Source organism: Bos javanicus, chromosome 8 (assembly GCF_032452875.1).
Source record: "Bos javanicus breed banteng chromosome 8, ARS-OSU_banteng_1.0, whole genome shotgun sequence".
Lineage (NCBI taxonomy): Eukaryota > Metazoa > Chordata > Mammalia > Artiodactyla > Bovidae > Bos > Bos javanicus.
This window is the reverse complement of record NC_083875.1, coordinates 25,402,147-25,422,170: the sequence shown is the minus strand read 5'-3', so window position 1 is coordinate 25,422,170 and position 20,024 is coordinate 25,402,147. Positions and strand designations below refer to the sequence as shown.

Here is a 20,024-nt window from a genome sequence, read left to right as displayed (position 1 = left end):
ATTTAATTCTCTTTATGGCTGATTAATAGTCCATTGTTCCTGTATATATACCCCACACCTTCTTTAGTCATTCATCTGTCAATGGACATTTAGTTTGCTTCCATGTCTTGCTGCTATGGAAATAGGGCACATGTACCTTTTATAGTTTTCTCTGGATATATGCTGAGGAATGGGATTATTGGGTTAAATGGGTGTTTTATTTTTCAGGACACAGTGGAACTGGCTGTCTAGGAAGAGGACAGGATAGGAGTTGGGACAAAGTTGAACAGAGAAGTGTGGTCTGGCTCCCAGGGGTGAAAGCTGGGTTTCCTGGAGTATAGGAGAGGAGTTGGGGCCTGCAGTTTCTGCCAGTGATGGAGGTCTGGAACGATAAACAAATGGCTGTGCAGGAACCTGTGGAAGATGGACACTGGGGGCATAAGGCCCTGGAGCCCTAGCCAGGGTCCAAGTGGAGAGTCAAGTCAGAGAGAGGTAAGGCCCTGGGGAGGTGCTGGCCTTCAGGGTACTATGTAGGCTGGAGCAAGGAGAGCCTAGTGACAGTCACCTGACAAGGGCCTCTTCTGCCACTGCTATCTTGAGCTGAATTTCTGGAGCTGCCCAAGGAAGAAGGATGAGAGCCATGACCAACCAAAACTATTTCTCCAGATATCGGTGGGACTAGATTAGCTTTGATGTAGAAACTACATGATCTCAGGTGACCCGGGCCTGCAGAGGCTTGAAGCAGGATTTCCGCTTCTGGCCAGAGATTGAAGTCAGGCCTCGACAGTGAGAGTGCTGAGTCCTAGCCACTAGACCACCAGGGACCAGTGGTCAGTGACAAGGCCCTGGCCTGTCAGCTGTGTAGAAATGAATTTCCATATAGATACAGAGAGAAGCGAAACAAGTAAAGTGTTTTATTAGGAGGAAAAGAGTACACGTGTAGGATAGGCACACAGGCAGGTTCAGAGAGTGAGAGAGAGAGTCGTATCCTCGCAGTAGCTTGAATCACTTTTATGGGGCATTTCTTTTGGGTTTCCTTTAGCCAGTCATCTTGCTTTGCCAGGTTCAGCGTCTGTATTTGGTGTATCTTAGGGTTCTCCCATGTGTGTGCATGCATCTCTTGGCCAAGATGTATTATAGCAAAGAAGACCATGGGTATCAACATCACTTACTATGGGGTGGCACCCCCTCCCTTTTTTTACCTCCAGGGAACCTTTCTGAGCAGGTCTAGTCAGAAAGGTCCTCTTGACTTTTCGAATGAGGGGATCTCCTCTGGGAGCATGAAGTGACGCATGAAAACTCTTCAACAAGTGCCTGGTACATGCTGCTGCTGCTACTGCTAAGTCACTTCAGTTGTGTCCTACTCTGGGTGACCCTATGGACAGCAGCCCACCAGGCTCTTCCATCCACAGGATTCTCTAGGCAAGAATACTGGAGTGGGTTGCCATTTCCTTCTCCAGCCTGGTACATAGTAAGTGCAATATATGCGTCATCATCTCTTGTACCTAGGGTGTTCTGGAGGTGCCATACCTGTCACACTGCATCCTTTGGGGGTTCGGATAGCTGAAGTTTGACCCGATGGGTAATAGAAGACTTTATTCTAGCATTGGAGTCCAAGGGGCGGAGAGCAGGAAAGTATTCAAAATTGCAGCAGCAACAGGGTTTGGGTGGCAGAGGCTGCGTGGGAGAGTCCTTGGTCCCCTACTCCAGTCCCCAAGGTCTTCCTGCCCCGGCCCACCGCACCAAGCAATCCCTTACTGACTTCGGAGGGACTGAGGGCTTTTCTCCGCCGTGAGAGTGGGTGTCCCACGTATCACACAGGCAAGTCTGAGCAAACTTCCCCAAGATTCCGTAGGGGTCCGGTCCCCCTGGGTTTCCTCCTTAATTTTAAGTTTTGCCAGGGCGAGTTCTGTCACAACTCGCTTAACAAGGGTAGGGGGCGCCTGCAAGTCTGAGCCGGAAGGTGGGCGGGGGCAGGCCTGTCAAAGCCTTTGCCACCTGCTGGGAACAGGCGTATTTAGAAGCGGGTGCAGGGGGCCGATCCCGCCTCCCCTCGTGCCCCCGTCCCCCGCACATCCCGCCTCTGGGGTGGGCGTGGCCGCCCTGGGTCCTGCAGGCTGCCCCAGGGGGCGGAGCCTAGGGAGGGGTCCGAGAGCCAGTCACGTCCTACAGGACAGAGCGGAGCCCCGAGAGGCCGGCCCAGGAGGCGCCACATCCGGCGGCTGTCCCGTGGTACATAAAGCCGCGGCCGCCGCTGCCACCACCACCACCGTTGGTTTCCAGCAGCAGCTCTGGCCTCGTCTCGGCTGCGGGAGCCTCTGCTCCAATGCCCCAGAGTGGCCATGAGCGCCCCGCACTGGTGGGACCAGCTGCGGGCTGGCAGCTCGGAGGTGGACTGGTGCGAGGACAACTACACCATCGTGCCTGCCATCGCCGAGTTCTACAACACGGTGCGGGGCACGGGAGCGGGGATGGCACGGGCTGGCGGGAGGGGGCTGTCCCCCAGCGCAGCCGCTGCACCTGGAGCCAGGACCCTGGTCGACGCGTGCATCTGGGGCGTTTTCGCTCCGCGGCCAAAGTCGACCCACGCCCCCTACCCTGCGCGCCTTCCAGTTCTCCATCTGTCTTCTTCTCCAGTCTCTGTCCCTGACATCTGGGCCATCCTCCTCCTCTGGTCATTTCTTTCTGATGGCTCTATTGTCCTGTTTGGTTCCCACCCGTCCCGGAGCTGGTGCTCCGTGTCAGCCCATTCTTCCAGTTTGGGTCAGTTGGGAGCGGTGAAACCGCGGGGACTACTCCCTTTCCTCCCTTAGGATCTCTGTGGTGTGACGCACTTGGGTTGCATTGTGCGGTTTTTACCCCGAGTACCTGCTCTAGGAGTCGGGGAAAGGGGGTGACCTCCAGGCAGGTCTGTGGGGCGGGGGCCACTCCGAAGGTTGGCGCTGCCCGCCCCTGCCCCGCCAAGTACATCAATAATAGGTCGAGTTACCTGGGGCCAGAATTAATCAAGTTAATTACTACGAGTTCTTGCCTTTAGTACTGAGCCTCACACTAGCCCCTAGATCAGTTTCCCTAGGCCTGTGCTCTGTGCAGTTACTAAGCCAGAGAAGTGAAAGGGAAATTTGGCAGTGATGTGTGTGTGTGTGTGTGTGTGTGTGTGTGTGTGTGTGTATGCTTTCTGGACTTGCCTGGGTCTGTAGCTGTGGTCCAGAGGAAACTGTCCCATTGCAGAATCTTGTGTGCTCTTAGTTTTTCGTGGGAGGGAAAACCTGCAGTTGTGTGTGTGTGTGCTCAGTTGTGTGCGACTTTCTGTGACCCACATGGACTGTAGCTCGCCAGGCTCCTCTGTCCATGGAATTTTCCCGGCAAGAACACCAGAGTGGGTCATTTCCTTGACTCAGGGATTGAAACCGTGTCTCTTGCGTCTCCTACGCTGGCAGACGGATTCTTTACCACTGTGCCACCTGGGAAGCCCAGGCCTGCAGTTGGGAAGGAAATGTCTATTCTTTTTGCCAAGTCCAAATATGGTTCCAAATGTGAGACTTGGTGTGGCCATTTCTGCAGCTTATCTTTTCACTGCTGTAATATGGAAAACAGCAACTCCTGGTATGTGAGTCACTGTGAATTTTGACTTTCTTCCTTAGGATTTTCCCCTTTGATTTGCTGGAGAAAATGTCCTGGGCTTGAGTCAATGCTTATTGCCTGGAGGGATTTCCATGAGCTTGTCCCCATCCTTCTATTCTCTGTTGAGGAAACTGACTCTGGAGAGGGGAGCGGCCCTGTGGTCATTTCTGGCAGAGCTGGGACCATGATCCAGAGCCTGCACTCTCCCTCCCTTCAGTGCTGAATTCCTGGGCTGCCCTCCCAGCAAACATTCCTTTTTTTTTTTAAAATGACTGGGTTAATTCTGCAAGGAAACCTGGTCCTCTGCTGCCCCTAGAAGCTGTGACACATGCGGTCATCAGAGGTGGCCACCCTCCACCTATTGTACAACCTGTTTCAGAGTATGCAGTCAGGTGTGGACAGTTGCCCACAGAGGATGGACTGGGGCAGGGCTGGGTGCTTTCAAAGGCAGTAGGTCAGTTTTTCCATTTGTAAGTGGAGAGTACTACTGAGGATTTCACCAAAGTTAGAGAAGAAATGACAGCCTGGGGACAGATTCTCACGTACCCAGCAAGGTAATTATCTGTGGTGTCTGAGGCCAGTAGAGTCAGGTCTAGTTATTTGGCCAAAAAAGTTAGTGTATAGCTGCTTCGAGTCAACCCCAGGGTGCTGGATGAGGAGGAGAGCTTATTTTTGTCTTTACTTTTAATCTGGTTTCATTGGAGCTGTTACGCAGTGAGTGCTAAAGTCTTTATTAGAAATGAGCTGTTGATCTTCAGCTGCAGCATCTGTGGCTAATTAGCTCTGTTGGTCCCCCTGACAAACCTTGTTCTTTGGCATACTTGTAAACCACAGAATTTGCTTTAGCAAAGTGCGAATACTGAGGGTTTCAGAGAAGTCGGCCATCAGACTTTGTAGAGTGTAGATCCAAAGAATTTAGCAAAAAGCGTTTCCTTCTCTCCTTCCCACGTCTTAGTTATCTTCTGATCCTTGTCACAGAACAAACCCATGCTTATCTTACTCCTGTATTAGGGAAGACAGTGAGCTACTTGGTGATAAAGTGAAAGTGAAGTCGCTCAGTCATGTTCTACTCTTTGGGACCCCATGGACTGTAGCCTACCAGGCTCCTCCATCCATGGGATTTTCCAGGCAAGAGTACTGGAGTGGGGCGCCATTTCCTTCATCTCATTAAATTCTCAGAGTAAGGCAGCAGGCCTAATTATCTATTTTACAATAAAATGATAACCATTACTGATTGAGGAAAAATTGAAGATGTAAAGTCAGGAGGACTCAGAGGGGGGGTTTAGAACCTTCTTAATGGATCTTGGTGGTCAGCTGCCACTCCTGCAACTGCAGTCACTCCTGGCCACCACTAGTTTGCTGTTGAAGCTCCCCAGGGTCCTTTACCGTCACCCTCAGCAGTGGGTGCTATTTATTACATCCATTGGATACAGGAGAAAACTGAGGCCTAGATAGATTTTGAAACTTGCAAAGGTCAAGAAAATGGCAGATCTAGAGTTAGAACTTGGATGGTCCGTTTGACCCTACTAAGATAACTGCTCTTGAAGATGCAAATGTCATTATAGCTACTTTAAATTTATTTAGCACAGTATAGGTATTTATTATTTAGTCATTCTTTAACTTAAAACTCCTGCATTGGGACCATTTGATCTTTTGGCTAGTCATGGTGGTGGATATGGAACAAAAAGTTTTGGGATTTTTTTTTTTGGCCGAACCTTGCAGCATGTGGGATCTTAGTTCCCAGACCAAGGATTGATGGAATTTAGGCCCCCTGCAGTGGAAGTGCAGTTTTAACTACTGGACCGCCAGGGAAGTCGTTTAAAGTAGTTTTTTGCCATTGTTGTTTATTATAAAAGTAACAACATGATCATGGTTAAAAAAATATGCAAGTTATAAAGTGAAAAATACCCTTTCTTATATATCTTTTCAGACATTTTCAAAGCATGTAAAAAGCATGTATTTGTGTAAACATAGAAAATACTTGTGCAACATGTGTATACACAGTGTTAGTCACTCAGTCGTGTCTGACTCTCTACTATCCCATGGACTGTAGCCTGCCAGGTTTCTCTGTCCATGGAATTCTCCAGGCAAGGATACTGGAGTGGGTGGCCATTTCCTTCTCCGGGGGTTCTTCCTGACCCAGGGATCAAACCTAGGTCTCCTGCACTGCAGGCCGGTTTCCTTACTGCCTGAGCCACCAGGGAGGCCTGTGTATATACACACCACAACCAGATTTTTTTCCAGCCCAGTTGAGATCGCACTACAGAAATTCCTCTACACCTTTGTTTTTTCACTTGATTTGTCTTGCAGGTAATCCCATATTGGATTGTATAGAATTATTTTCTTCTTTGCAGTGTCTATATAGTATTCCCTTTAATGGGTTGACCAGTCAATTTATTATTGATGGACATTTAGGGCAGTTCCTGTTTATTGTTTTCATTTTGGTTTCTGAACAGTTAGGCAATGAATGTCCTCAAATAGGCATCTGGATGTACTTCTCCAGGTACTAGTTCTGCTGCTGCTGCTGCTGCTGCTAAGTCGCTTCAGTTGTGTCCGACTCTGTGCGACCCCATAGACGGTAGCCCACCAGGCTCCTCTGTCCCTGGGATTCTCCAGGCAAGAACACTGGAGTGGGTTGCCATTTCCTTCTAGATAGGAAATTGCTGTGTTGAGGGCAGTATTGACGACTAGTGAGTGTTGTTTAATGGTCCACCAGAGAAGGTACTCTGATCTGTGTTCTTACTGGCGATGTTTGGGAGTATAGAGCATTTTGCTTTTGGTGCCCACATATCTCCATTGCTTTAAATCTTGTCATCATCCTTTGCGTCAGCCAAGCCCAAATATCTCTTCCAAGAACATATCATGCCCTTCCACAGCCTTTTGCCTGTGCACATTTTGTACTGTTTCTTCTAAATACAAGTTTTATTGAATTAAGTTCCTTTTTACATTCTAAGGCCTGGTCACAGTCAGAGAAAGATCCACGACCTAGCAGCTTTGGAGGAAAGTGGGGTTTGTGTTTTAATCACTTAGCTTGGCCTTTGGGAATTCTGTTGGGGACCCAGAGGGACAGAAGGAAATGAACTGGTGCTGAAAAAAAGTCTTGAAGAAAAATACATGCTTAAAATCAGCCCATGGTCTGTCACCTCCCCTACTCAGCTCTGTCCCCATCATCAAGATAAGTGGAGTTCCCTTTATATGCCACAGACTACTCTCTGTAGGGCCGGATTATCTATCAGTCAGTCTGTCAGTCTCTATCCATCTAGCCATCCACTTGCTGGGCAACTGTGTGCCTGTCACAGAAACCAGACCCGCAAATAGTCACCTGGGTGGTGAGGACCACAGTAGAGGTATTATACACAAGTGGCTGAGGTGTTGTTTGTGGGATTCCCTCGTAGCTCAGCTGGTAAAGAATCTGCCTGCAATGCAGGAGACCCCAGTTCGAAGTGTTGTTAGTCCTCTCTTTGGGTGGTATACTGTGGGAGGTGGGTAGATTTTGCAGGAAGGCCTCTGAGCTGGGTGACCAACTTGTTCTGGTTTGCCTGAGATTTTCCCATTTTTAAAACTGAAAGTCCCATATCCTGGGAAGCCCTCTTTAGTGCCAGGCATGCTAGGACAGTTGGTCATCCCAGAGGCAGAAAGGGGGCCTGCCGTAATGGAATGGATCATTAGAAACCTGCATTCGATTAAGATACATAGTCTCCTCAGCCAGGGTAATGTCTGTTAGCTATTTATGAACTTGTTGCTCAAAAGAATTTACAGCCTGTTGCTTTGTCAGTGTTTGCCCTCTGTCTGGGAAAATGCACAATCGCATGCGTCAGGATGAGATTGCAGTGTGTTCCTGAGATTATTTTGGTGCAATGTCACAGAATGAGGAACTCTCTAAGGAAATAATAAATTTTTAAATTGTGGTTTCCTTTTAATTAAAACAAAATCTGTTAGGCAGGCACTAAACAAGCCAATTCTCCAAAGGATAGTCCAACAATGGGCTTTAAAAAATACCCCTTGGCTGAACTATTCAACTTCAGTGAGCTACGTAACTTTGAGGAGAAGTTTCGTTTTCTCAGTAGACATGGAGCCATTGAATCTTTTTAACCACAACTCATTTGCTTTCCCACATTTCTTTCAGAGTTCCTTCCTCTTTTTGTCTTGGGGAGCATCTCCCTCTAATTTGGGCTTTTCCTTTTCATAGATTGATGTCTTTTTTCTTTTAATTTTTCCTGTGCAACATGCAGGATCTTAGTTCCCTGACTAGGATGGAACCTATGTCCCCTGCAAGGGAAGGGTGAAGTCTTAACCACTGGACTGCCAAGGAAGTCCCCATAGATTTATGTCTTAAAAAGGCACAGTGGAGGCCAGCAAGTATTGGTAGATGGGTTGTACAGAAGCAATACTGAGATTTCAGGGTTATTTGGAACTATCTGTTAAATAGTGTTTCTAAATTGAACTCTCTGATACGGGCATTAAAAATACTTGAGCTATCATAATTTCACTGGAGGTGTATTTAACTACCTCATGTTTTTGTGAATTGTGTGTAAATTTAAAAGTCATTGTGTACAGTGCTAGCGCTAACATAGATTGACAGCTATGGCCATCATGGGGCATAGCTTTTAAGGGACAGCTTGGCCATAGATGGTTGTACATGGCTGAAGCAAAGGAGACTGAGAGGATTTGAGGCAATAAACATATACAGTCGGCTCTCCATGTCCATAGTTCTGTATCTGTGGATTCAACCCAGTGTGGGTTGAAAATATTTGGGAAAAAAAATTCCAGAGAGTTCCAGAAAGCAAAACTTTAATTGCTGCATGTGTGTGTGTCAGTTGCTCAGTCATGTCTGACTCTTTTCGATCCCATGGACCTTAGCCCACCAGGCTCCCCTGTCCATGGAATTCTCCAGGCAAGAATACTGGAGTGGGTTGCCATTCCCTTCTCCAGGGGATCTTCCCGACCCAGGGATCGAACCCAGGTCTCCTGCATTGCAGGAAGATACTTTACCATCTGAGCCACCAGGGAAGCTTGAATTGCTGTATACCTGCAACTATTTACATAGCATTTACATTGTATTAGGTATTGTAAGTAATCTAGAGATGATTTGAAGCAGGGATTCCCAACCCTGGGCTGCAGACTAGTACGTATTAGGAACTGGGCAGCAGAAGGTGAGCAGTGGGCAAGTAAGCGAAGCTGCATCTGTATTTACAGCCGCTACCCACTGGTGTGCTTGAATCATCCCAAACCATCCCTCCCCCCGTCTGTGGAAAAATTGTTTTCCCATTGTAAAGTGTAAATTTATACTTTACAATCAGTGTAAAGTATACAGGAGGATGTGTGTATGTTATATGCATACTGCATATATAATGCTATTTTATGTAAGAGATTTGAGCATCCAACAAAGTCTGGTATCCAAGGGACTCCTGAAACCAATCCCCCAAGGATATAGAAGGATGACTGTACTGGGGTGAAAAGCTGTGTTATATTCCCCAGAGTTGTTAGGTGGGGCTGTAAATCAGTGCGCTTCCCACCATTAGTGGAATGGCTCAGTGAAGTGTTGCCTTCTGCAGGACCCTCAGCAGGTGTGGCAAATCTCTGTGACTTAAGAAGGTAAAAGGTTAGCAGGGTGTATTGTGGAATGAGAAAAGGAAGTTGCCAAAATATAATGTTGCAATATGTGATGTATATGATAAATATCTTTACATAAATGCAAAGAAATTGAGGATTATGAATCTGAGAAGAGTGGGTATCCCCAGGGAGGAGGCTAGCAAGGCAGACTTGAGCTTTGTAAGGTATTCTTTTTCTTACATGGAGAACATACTCATGTACACGAGAGGAGAGAGTTACCTATGGGATCACAATCCCATTTTTCTCCTCCTTCCCCTTTCACCTTTAATTCCTTCTGCCTCTGTGTTTAACAAAACAGAGAGCGATGTTTAAATCACCTAAAGGTCATTGGTACACAATGTGTGATGCAGTTCAGAATTTTCAGATGCCAATCGAAGCATGAAGCCAAGGTGGTCAGAATGTGGGTGGATAGATCGAAGGTGAAAAAAGTCAGCTTTGGGCAGTGGAAAGAGTGGTTGGATGCTGGCCCCACGTCTGTGGGTGACTGCCTGTCTGAGCTTGGCTAGCCTGGGAGCCTTTCCAGGCCATTACTTTAACATCCCCTTATAAAATATTTAACATCTTTCACATGCATGCGTGCTTAGTAGCTCAGTTGTGTCCGACTGGTAAGGTCTCTCATTTTAACTCTTAAAGATCTGAGTGTTTTTCTTTCTTTCTTTTCTTTTTTTTTTTTTGAGATCTTGGGTTCTTTAAATAACTCCATGGAAAGTTAAAGGCTGTGATATTACATACAGCCTTGTCCTGAATCCCTCCTTATCTGCTTTTTAGTAAATAAAAGAGAGTTGGCTATATTCCCAAGTGTGGACACTGCATACCGCCTGGGACTGCTGTGGTCATTTATCCGGACTCTCACCCAGGGTTGCCAGTAGCTCCAATGGGGGAAGGAGAAAAAGGTCCCCATCAGAATGGGCCAACTAGAACCAGGCACCCGCTTCTCCGGAATGCAGCCCCGGGGCTCCGGATGCAGCCCCATGAGGGATTTATCTTGAACTTTAACCAAAGGCAGCAGCCTTGTTCTATCCCACTCCGACAAAAGATCTTGTTCTTTCTCTCTCTCCACTCTATGCTTCTCCCCTTTCTGAAGACTGGCATTCCCATCCCCTCTTGTTCCCAGACGGTGACAGAGGCGTCCATTGGTTACTGATGTTGCCAGGGTCCACCCGCACTGCGCCTCCAGTCCCGGGATTTGCCGATGCATTTTGTTTAGCTGTGCCTCAGTGTGACTTCCCAGGTCTGGAAAAGCCCTTCTACCCTGGCTCCTTTCGTTCAGTTTGGGCACCCACCCTTGTGGTTCCTTGAGACCTGCTCTGTGTTGTCTAATATGAGTGACCAGTCTTTCCTTTTGAAAGCCCCCATGCTCTTGGCTTTCCAGACTTCATCTACTCCATCTTCTGTCTCTGAAAGGGTTTAGTCTTTTTTGACCCCTCTCTCACCCCTTCCTCCCTGGTGTTGTGCATTTAGACCCAGCTGTTGTTTAAACATTCTGCACATCTCCTCTCCTCTGCATGCTCAAGTCCTTCCCGAGGAGCTCCTTACTCCTCAATTAGAGGTGAAAGTTTAAAAGAAGCTGACTATCCCTAACACTTCATACCTTCTGGGATGGCCTTATTAAACAAACAAAGCAAATAAAAACCTCAGAAAATAACAAGAGTTGGCAAGGATGTGGAAAAAGTAGGACGCTTGGACCTTGCTGGTAGCAGTGTAAAACGGTTCAGCCTTTGTGGAGAATTGTCTTGTGGTTTGTAAGTTAAGCACACAATTACCATAGGATCCAGCGGTGTTAGCTTGGGGGGATATAACTCAGAGAATGGAAAACAAATACTGAAAACCTTGGACATGAATATTCATAGCAGCATTGTTCACTGTTAAGGACACTGTAAGAACATTGGATAAACAAAATGTGGTATCCATACAATGAAATATTACTCGTAAAAAGAAAGTATTGCTACCTGCTACAATGCAGGTGAACCTCCAAAACAGTATGCTGAGTGAAAGAAGTCAGACACAAAAGGTCACTTATTGCATGATTACACTTTGATGAAATATCCAGAATAAGCAAATCTGTGGAGACAGAAAACAGATTAGTGGTTGCCAGGGACTGGGGAAAGGGAAAAGGGGAAGTGACGGCTTCATGGATATGAGGTTTCTTTTTGGAGTGATGGAAACATTTCAGAACTGGATAGAGGTGATGATTGCATATTATACTTGCATTAACTGCTGCTGAACTATATACTCCTAAAATGGTTAATTTTGTTACGTGAATTTTACCTCAGTCTAAAAAAATCTAGGGGAAAAAAAGAATTGGCTATGACTCCCCCTAGTTAAAAAAAGATAGACAAAAAGAAATTAAAAAAAATTAGAGGTGAGATTCTAGAGTTAGGTGGTCCAGTCTGATTTTTCAGAAAAGCCAGGTGACCTATGGAGAGATAATAGACTCAAATCCAGTCTGAAAGATAAAATGATGCCATTTTAAAGCTACAAAGGGGGAAATGAGGAAGGCACTCCCTCCCTTCACGTGGGCCCAGGACCTGGCTGGCAGAAAATTAGGGGAGGCTAGAACAAGTCTGGTCCTTCTCATTCTTCATGAAACTATTCTTTTAAAATTTTTTTACCATTATTTAGTGCAGGCCTTATCTTTAAAAATGATTATTCAGGTAAATTAGGATGCTTCATAATTGGGCAGAAAAAGAGTCGTTGATTCTTCACATCAAGAGAGGACTCTGGGCAGTTTCAGATGGCAGTGTTTTCGTGTGTGTGTGTGTGTGTGTGTGTACGTACATGCTCAGTTGTGTCTGACTCTTTGTGACCCCACAGACCATGACCTGCCAGGTTCCTCTGTCCATGGGATTTCCCAGACAAGGATATTGGAGTGGGTTGCCATGCCTTCCTCCAGAGCACCTTCCCTATCCAGGGATCAAACCCAAGTCTCTTACATCTCTTGCATTGGCAGACATTGGCAGGCAGGTTCTTTACCACTAGGGCCACCTGGGAAGCCCCAGTCTTTTCATAGCTGCTCCTGTGATCACAGAGGCAGGAAGTATCCCCCTAAAATGGTTACTATAGAACTTGTAAGTTTCCCTAGTTGTGAATTTTTTTTTCTTGTTAAAAAAAGATGTGTGGCCGCATTCATCTCCATTTACAAAGGACATACTGGGAACAAGCTGCTTTAGTTTTGCCCTTTTGCTTAATATTCATCTTCTCGTTTTTCATCCCCCCGCCCCCAGATCAGCAACGTCTTGTTTTTCATCTTACCGCCCATCTGCATGTGCTTGTTCCGGCAGTATGCAACGTGCTTCAACAGTGGCATCTACTTAATATGGACTCTCTTGGTTGTAGTGGGTAAGTGGATTTGTTTGTGAGCATGGGCTGAAAGGGAGGAAGTGCAACTCCGCACACTCCCTGACCCCTTTGTAAACCAAAGTCACTCTGACGTCCTAAGAAACTTTCGTGTTGTTTCCTGGACTCCAGAAGGAGGACTCCTTTGAATATGGGCTTGATGACAAGGTTGACTGTAATTATCACTTAATTGCATGGAGAGTTCATTTATATAATAGTCACTGGTGTCGTGCCAGTGCAGTTTTATGTGAACTTCTGAGGAAAGTCTTGTGAAACAATTGTATTCGGATGAAACCGTGGTTTCTAAAGGACTAAAATTTAAAAAAACAACAACAAATTCTAGATGTTTGATCCTTGGTAATTCTGGGAAATATTTGTATAATTTTTATTTCCTTCCACAGGCAGATTAGGAATTTTTAACTGTGAGAGAATGTTGACTTTTGATTGACTGTGTGTTCCCAGGAAGGCTCAGTGGATGAAGACACACTGAACTTGTGCAGTTATTAAAGTTCTGATATGCTGGTGTTTGGGCCCTGCTTCAAATCCTCTTTCTAGACGTAAAGTCTGTAAGCCTAGATGTAGGTTTCTTCCTTCAACTTCTTTTCTCAGAGAGAGAGAGTGATTTGGTCATTTCGGTAGCCGTTTATGAAAAGGCTGTCCTTAATCGGTGTGTTGAATTTGTGAGTCTGTTCTTCTCTGCGACCTTTTTTTATTGGCTGTAATTGATTCTAGGAATTGGATCCGTCTACTTCCATGCAACCCTTAGTTTCCTGGGTCAGATGCTAGATGAACTTGCAATCCTTTGGGTCCTGATGTGTGCTTTGGCCATGTGGTTCCCCAGAAGGTATCTACCGAAGATCTTTCGCAATGACAGGTAAGCTTGTACTAAATTTTTGCATTTATTATGCAGTACCCCATATGACAATGTATATATTAACAAATATCACACCCTACTGAGTCTAACCTAGTGATGAGCTTTATCATATATTTAATATCCACTGATTACACTGTCAGAGAAAAAATTCTGCCAGATAAAAGAGGTAATTTTAATATACTCAGGGAAAGAATTTATCTAATGTTCATTAGGAACACAAAGTCAAATATCTCCCTTATTGATACTGGCAAAATTAGAAGGTTCAGTGGGGGAGAAAAGACTGAATGGTTGTTCAGAGACCTTTGATTTCCTGCTAGAACATCTTCTTGGGTGCGACCCAGATCCACTACTTTTATATATTTATAGTAGAATGCACACTGAGGAATTGGTTCTTGGAGCTGTAGATACTGTAGTATTCAAATTGTGTCAGTTTGCTTCTGATGAGAGTTACACATTAACACACATACATATACATGCACATTCAGGCCGAAAACCCAGAATTTTAGGAAGAGATGCCTTTTAATATCCATGGTGTTATGCTTATATGGTTATTTATCCAGTAAATAGTTTATGGACACTTACAATGAAGTTTTCTAGGCGCTAGAATTTAACAGTGAACAAAACAGCAAGGTCTCCACCCTAAGTGAGCTTACATTGAAGTTGGAGAGATTATGAATCAATAAACAAATAGTATAATGTTAGGGTGTGAAAGTGCTGTGATGAAAAATGAAGCCGGTAAGGGGGTTATGTTGACTTGGAGTGCTGACTTAGATTTTGGTCAGGGAAGGTCCTTTCTGAGGCACTCTTGGATTAAATGGATTAGCTGTACAATCTTCATCCTGGGTAGCAGGATTTGAATTAGATAGTATTATCTTTAAACACCATTGAGCAAAAAGAAGTATCTTCAAGTAATGGAGGAGCTTACTGAAGCAGTGTTCCTGATGAACTACATTAGATGCATATGATGGAAACATATGGTCTTGCAGAACTGGTGCAGAATGACCTCTCTCTTCCGTAATGGAGCTGGGGCTATGCTTTCAGTAATCAAAGAGGCCAACCTTAGCTGACCAGTTTACTTCAATCTTCATCCTGGGTAGAAGTATCTTCAAGTGGAAAGGAAGCTGTTCCTGATGAAACATGATGATAGATGAAATATGGTCTCCTGGTGCAGAAACCTTCTCCCGAATGCGGGATGTGTACTTTAGAAATCAGAGATAGCCTAGGCCAACCTGCTGCGTTTCAGTTGTGTTTCTTGTTTCCTTGTTCAGCTTCAGGAGAGATTGGGGGGATCAGAAAGCTGCCGGAGGAGGGGAAATGTGGAGGTGGATGCTGCTCGGCAGGGGCATGAGGTGGCTTGACCAGCGGGGATGTTTTGCCTCTGCCTGAGCAACACACCCCTGACCTTTTGGCTTTTCCTGTTGTTTCCAAAGATGCCCACCAGTTACTTACTTCCATAATTTCCGGCAGCATGCTTTCATTGTATTGAGAGCTAAGGAACCACTTTGTTCTTAGATCTGAGTGTACAAGCCCTGGGATCAGCGAAGCTGACAAATTGGGAATAAGGGTTTTGTTGTTTCTGGTGCTCTGGAGACCTGGGTTTGAAATTCCACTGGACAGTGTTTAATGTGTTCTTAATAGAGAATCTTGTTCTTTTCTTATTTCTTGGTGGGAGCAAGAGAGAAGAAAATGGGGCAATGCTGTGGTAACAGAAGCTTACCAACTTTAGTAACGAAACACACCGTGAGGCAGGGCGGTCTGCACTGCGGACCTTTCCACGCCCGCACTCAGCTGCCTCTCTCAGGGGAAGCTGTGGACCCCCTGTCTTCAGTTTGGGGAGAGTCCGTGGAGGCACTGAGAACCCTCTGTGTCTATATCCCTGGCTTTGCAGATCACCTCGGTTTGATTCCTAGATTCCCTGTTTTTAAGAAAACAAATGTATAACTTGTTTTGACTCTTGAGGTTTCTGTTCGCTCATCTATAGAACTGGCTGACTAATAGTGGTCACCACAGGATTCTTGTTAGATGATCCTGCAAAGCAGTTCATAGAGCACTAAGAACACAGTGAGCACTCAGTCAGCTTTCATTCTTAACAATGGCACATGGAGATTGCTGCCCAGTATTTGAGGTGTGCATGCTAATTGAAGGATAAAAATGAACATTGATCACTTTCATGAGCAAAGGAAGAAAAGGTGACTGTCATAGGAGAGGTAGCTGGCTGTAAATAAGGATTTCAGCTGTGTCTGTGGACCTTCAATTTGCCAGTGGTGTGGACAGCAAGAAGGCAAGAAGGGCAGACTGTTGAGCGTGGACTTCACCTCGTGATGTGGGAACAGGCAGCATCTCTGGCGTGGAATGGCATGCCAGACCAGAGATCTCAGGGCAACACCAGGAATTCTGCAGGCTGGGGATTGAGTGGTTAGCTGCCTGAACTTGTATGATAGTAACCATTTCTCTCTCCCCAACCACCCCACCTTTTTTTTTTTTTCTTTTTCTGGTCTAGACTTTGCTGGAATATTTCTAAGAACCTCTAAGGGGACTTCCTTGGTTGTCCAATGGTTAAGACTCCGCACTCCCAATGCAAGGGGCACAGGTTCTATCCCTGGTTAGGGAACTAGATCCCACATGCTACATGGTGTGACCAAAAAAAAAAAAAAATTAAAACTTAGTAGTGGTTCCAGTGTGAAATTTCTGGAGAAGAGAGGGGATTGTATGTTGGCTAAGTGACTTTGGATCAGCAGATCTAGATTTGAGTAACAATCCACTTTTTCTTCTGCACTCTGGTACCTCCTTTTGCTCATCTATAAAGATGAGATAGTAAAAGTATCTAACTCAGGGGTTAGAAACATATGTAAAAATCATATAAAGTATATAGTATAGTGTCTGTTACAGAGTAAACACTCACTAAGTGCTAGCAGTAATTATGAATGGCTAATACAGATAAGTGTTTTGAAGATAAAAAATATGCAGAACAGCAGGGAAATGTAAATAGGAATTGTTGTTGTTTAGTCACCAAGTCATGTCTGACTCTTTGCAACCCCATGGACTGCAGCATGGCAGTCCTCCCTGTCCTTCACTATCTCCTGGAGTTTGCCCAAGTTCACGTCCATTGAATTGGTGATGCCATCCAACCATCTCATCCTCTGTTACCCTCTTCTCCTGCCCTCAGTCTTTTCCAGCATCAGGGTCTTTTCCAATGAGTTGATGCTTCACATCAGGTGGCCAAAGTATTGGAGCTTCAGCTTCAGCTGAATAGGAATAGGAATAGTAAATGGGAATAATTGGTGGGATTTTCTAAAAAGGGCTGTTTTTCATCTTGCCTAGAATGTCTGAGGAATTGTTGGGATATGCACTCAGCTGTTGCTGGTTATTAATAATTTGACGTTTCTGTTTTTTTTCCTAATTTGACATTTCTGTTTTGAGAAAAAAGCAAACTGTTGTAGGCTAATTGTATCCATTTTCTAAAGAATTTATCCTGCTGTGGTCCTTATGATGTTTTGTCCACAAAATCTAGCGATAGTCCTCACCTTACAATCCAGTTTATTTTTTGAATCCTGAATAGCAGGGATGCAGGCTGGGATCTGCTTGTCCTGCTGTCTCTGCTGGGTGACTTGGGCTCACCCCAGACTCTCTGGGCCATATCAACTCCGTACTTAGGAAATGACAGGGTTGGATCTTCCAGGACCAAATGCTGGAATCCTGTGAACATCAGAGGCTTGTTCTAAACAGGTTATGTTTTAGTTGTTGTTTAGTTGCTAAATTGTGTCCAACTCTTTTATGATTCCCATAGACTGTAGCCCTCCAGACTTCTCTGTCCAAGGGATTTCCCAGGTGAGAATACTGGAGTAGGTTGCCATTTCCTTCTCCAGAGGATCTTCCTGACCCAGGAATCGAACCCAGGTCTCTTACACAGAAGGTGGATTCTTTACAGCTGAGCCACCAGGGAAGCCCATTTTAGCCTTAAAGGAGAGTTTAAAGCAGTGAATCTTGTCCAGGGATGTATCTATCCCATGCCAGCCATCTGGGGAGTTTGTGGACATGTTTTTGGTGGTCACAGTAATGGAAAGTTTTATCATCCATAAATTCCATTTCACTTCAGAAGAGTAAAATGGGCATTACCAAATGTTTGATATGAAAAAAGGGGCTAAAGGGCCTGACAGGGTTAAAAACCATCTCTTTAAAGGGAAGCTAAAGATAACAATAGTAACAGCTTTATTATAATAATATTATGATGATGGTATTGGGTTGCTGGATTTGGGTTTGGGGAATACAGGAAGAAGGTGTGCTAAGGGTTCGCCAACCTTGTGTTCAGTTTGAGCTGATCATGGGTTGCAAAGTTGAAAACAGGACCAGAGGCAACAGTTGGGGATGTTTAGAGAACACCGTGTGGGGCCCCTCGCCTCCTGGATTTTCCCAGCTCTCTCTGTCCTCAGGGCCTCTGGTGACTCTGTTGGCTTCTGCTGGTTGCAGAACCATGCATTCACACAGCATCTTGGTTGGCTGAGCTGCCTTCCAGAAGCACATTCCTCCACACCCTCTGGGGAGCGGTAGGGAGGTGTCTGCCCATGTTCCTCTTAGAGAAAGCATGTTTCATCAAGCTCGCTGCCTTTGAAATCTTTGGCAAGACTACAGAGAGCCTTTTTGATTGCAGCATCAGCTCAGTCGGCTTTTCCCTGAGTATGACATTTTCAACAATAATATTATTTAAAATAACATTTATTCTCAAATCATGGTCATGAAAACAGAAATAATGGATTTTATTAGCACACACCATTGTATCAGGCACTGTGTTGAGTGCCTTAATGCTTATAAGAACACTGCAGGGCAGGTGTCTTGATTTTCATATGGAAAACCAAGGCTTGGGGAGTTTTAATGACTTGCCAAAAATCCCATGGGCTGCTAAGGGATGGAAGCAGAATGTGAATGTACAGGGGTCTCACTGGACACGTGTGCCCTGACTCACTCTGTTCTGTGTCTGGGTCCTAAACCTTCGGACACAGGGAAGTGGTACAGTTTGAAAGTATCTGAATATGTGTTTGCTGTGGTTGTTATTTAGTTGCTCAGTTGTGTCTGACTCTTTAGCCCATGGGCTATAGCCCTCCAGGCTCCTTAATCCATGGGATTTCCCAGGCAAGAATACCAGAGTGGGTGCCATTTCCTTCACCAGGGGATCTTCCCGACCCAGGAATCAAACCCACTCTCCTGCCTTGCAGGCAGATTCTTTACCAGTGAGCCACCAGGGAAGCTCATAATTATGTGTTTATCTAATCTAAATGACCAAAAAGCCTTGACGTATCATGGAACCTCAAATCTAGTGATAGAGTTACTGGGGGAGTCCCCAGGGGCCAGGCACATGGTGGGGACCTGGGGCTGTGTAACGCTACTGTACTCTGGCCAAGCTGCAGACTTCTCTAGTAGCTGAAGGATGCCGGGGCCAAGGCCGGGAGAAAAACACAATTCTCCTGAGGATTTGTTGCCTGGATCCTTTCCCATGTACATACATTTTCCCGCTGGTCAAAGTTCAGGGCTACAATTCCTGTTCATTCCAGTCAGAAAGTTGGCAGCTTGATCAATGATTTCCTGAGCCTTGATGATAAATGGTTTTCCTCTTTACGAGATACACTTGTATTTTGAACGTTTCCATGCACTTTGGTTTCTTTCCAATGGAATTTCATTCAAATTAGTTTCCTAATGTGACGCTTTCCAGGGCTCCTGGCCAAAGTAAATGGTGCTAATGAGGAATAACAGAAACTTCAGGAAAGTCATGTGCCCCTAAGTTTCAGTCATAGATATGGGCCTTTGAGATCCTCTAGTCTAGACCAGATAGGAAATTTATAGATAAGAAAGCAGAGTCCCAGGGAGAAGGAAAGCAATGTGTCCAGGGTCACGTCGCCACTTCTAGCTCTTTCCACTGAAAGCACCTTCACTGAAGGGCTGTTATCAGTTATTTTTGATTCCAAAGGATGGTATCAATTATTTCTCTAACATTTCTCATGTCTGAAACTTAACACAAAATTCCAGTGCATAAGAGGCTGTAGATTCTCGGTCAGTACAGATACCAGGATTTTAGACTTGTGTGCTAGACACATGGGGAATTTTTCTTTTTTTAATCTAGGATGCTTTATGGTTTGTAAATGATCTGTTTTTCTTATACATGTTCACCTTGTAGAAGAGGGGTGGGCAGACTACATCTTTGGCCACATGGGTGACTTATGTGTTTTTTGCAGATTAGGTGTTACTGTTGCACAGTCATGCCCATTTGCTTACTTACTGTCTACAGTGGCAGGGTTGAGTAGCTGTGGCAGAGAACCTATGACCTGCAAAACCTAAAATATTCACTATCTGACCCTTTGCAGTAAGAATTTGCCCAAACATGCTGTAAGACACCTGGGGGGAAAAATACAGAAAAGTACTGCTAAAAATAATCAAGTATTCACATCTTATCCTTAAAGGCTCAGGTTGATTATAATTGAACCGTTTTCATAGCTAACTATTTTGAAAATTTCTGATTGTTTCCTAAGGGTGAATTCCTAGAAAAGCTGAGCCAGTGTGGGAGAGTGGTTTGCAGGCTCCTGGTACTTTGTGTGGAAAGTCTTTTGGG

At 45.2% G+C, this 20,024-nt stretch overlaps 1 protein-coding gene across 4 annotated transcripts in view; it reads left to right on the top strand.

The window, feature by feature from the left end:
* Positions 1-1,351: 1,351 nt before the first annotated feature.
* Positions 1,352-20,024, top strand: part of ACER2 (alkaline ceramidase 2) — a 33,337-nt gene continuing 14,664 nt past the window's right edge. Inside the window, exons 1-3 of one of the 4 annotated variants that reach the window (XM_061425196.1) lie at positions 1,352-2,429; positions 12,441-12,555; positions 13,285-13,426. In XM_061425196.1, coding sequence (XP_061281180.1) covers positions 2,322-2,429; positions 12,441-12,555; positions 13,285-13,426 — 365 coding nt within the window. In that variant the 5' untranslated portion in view covers positions 1,352-2,321. The remainder of the gene's footprint in view (positions 2,430-12,440; positions 12,556-13,284; positions 13,427-20,024) is intronic. The other 3 variants (XM_061425197.1, XM_061425198.1, XM_061425195.1) reach the window with 3 other exon arrangements.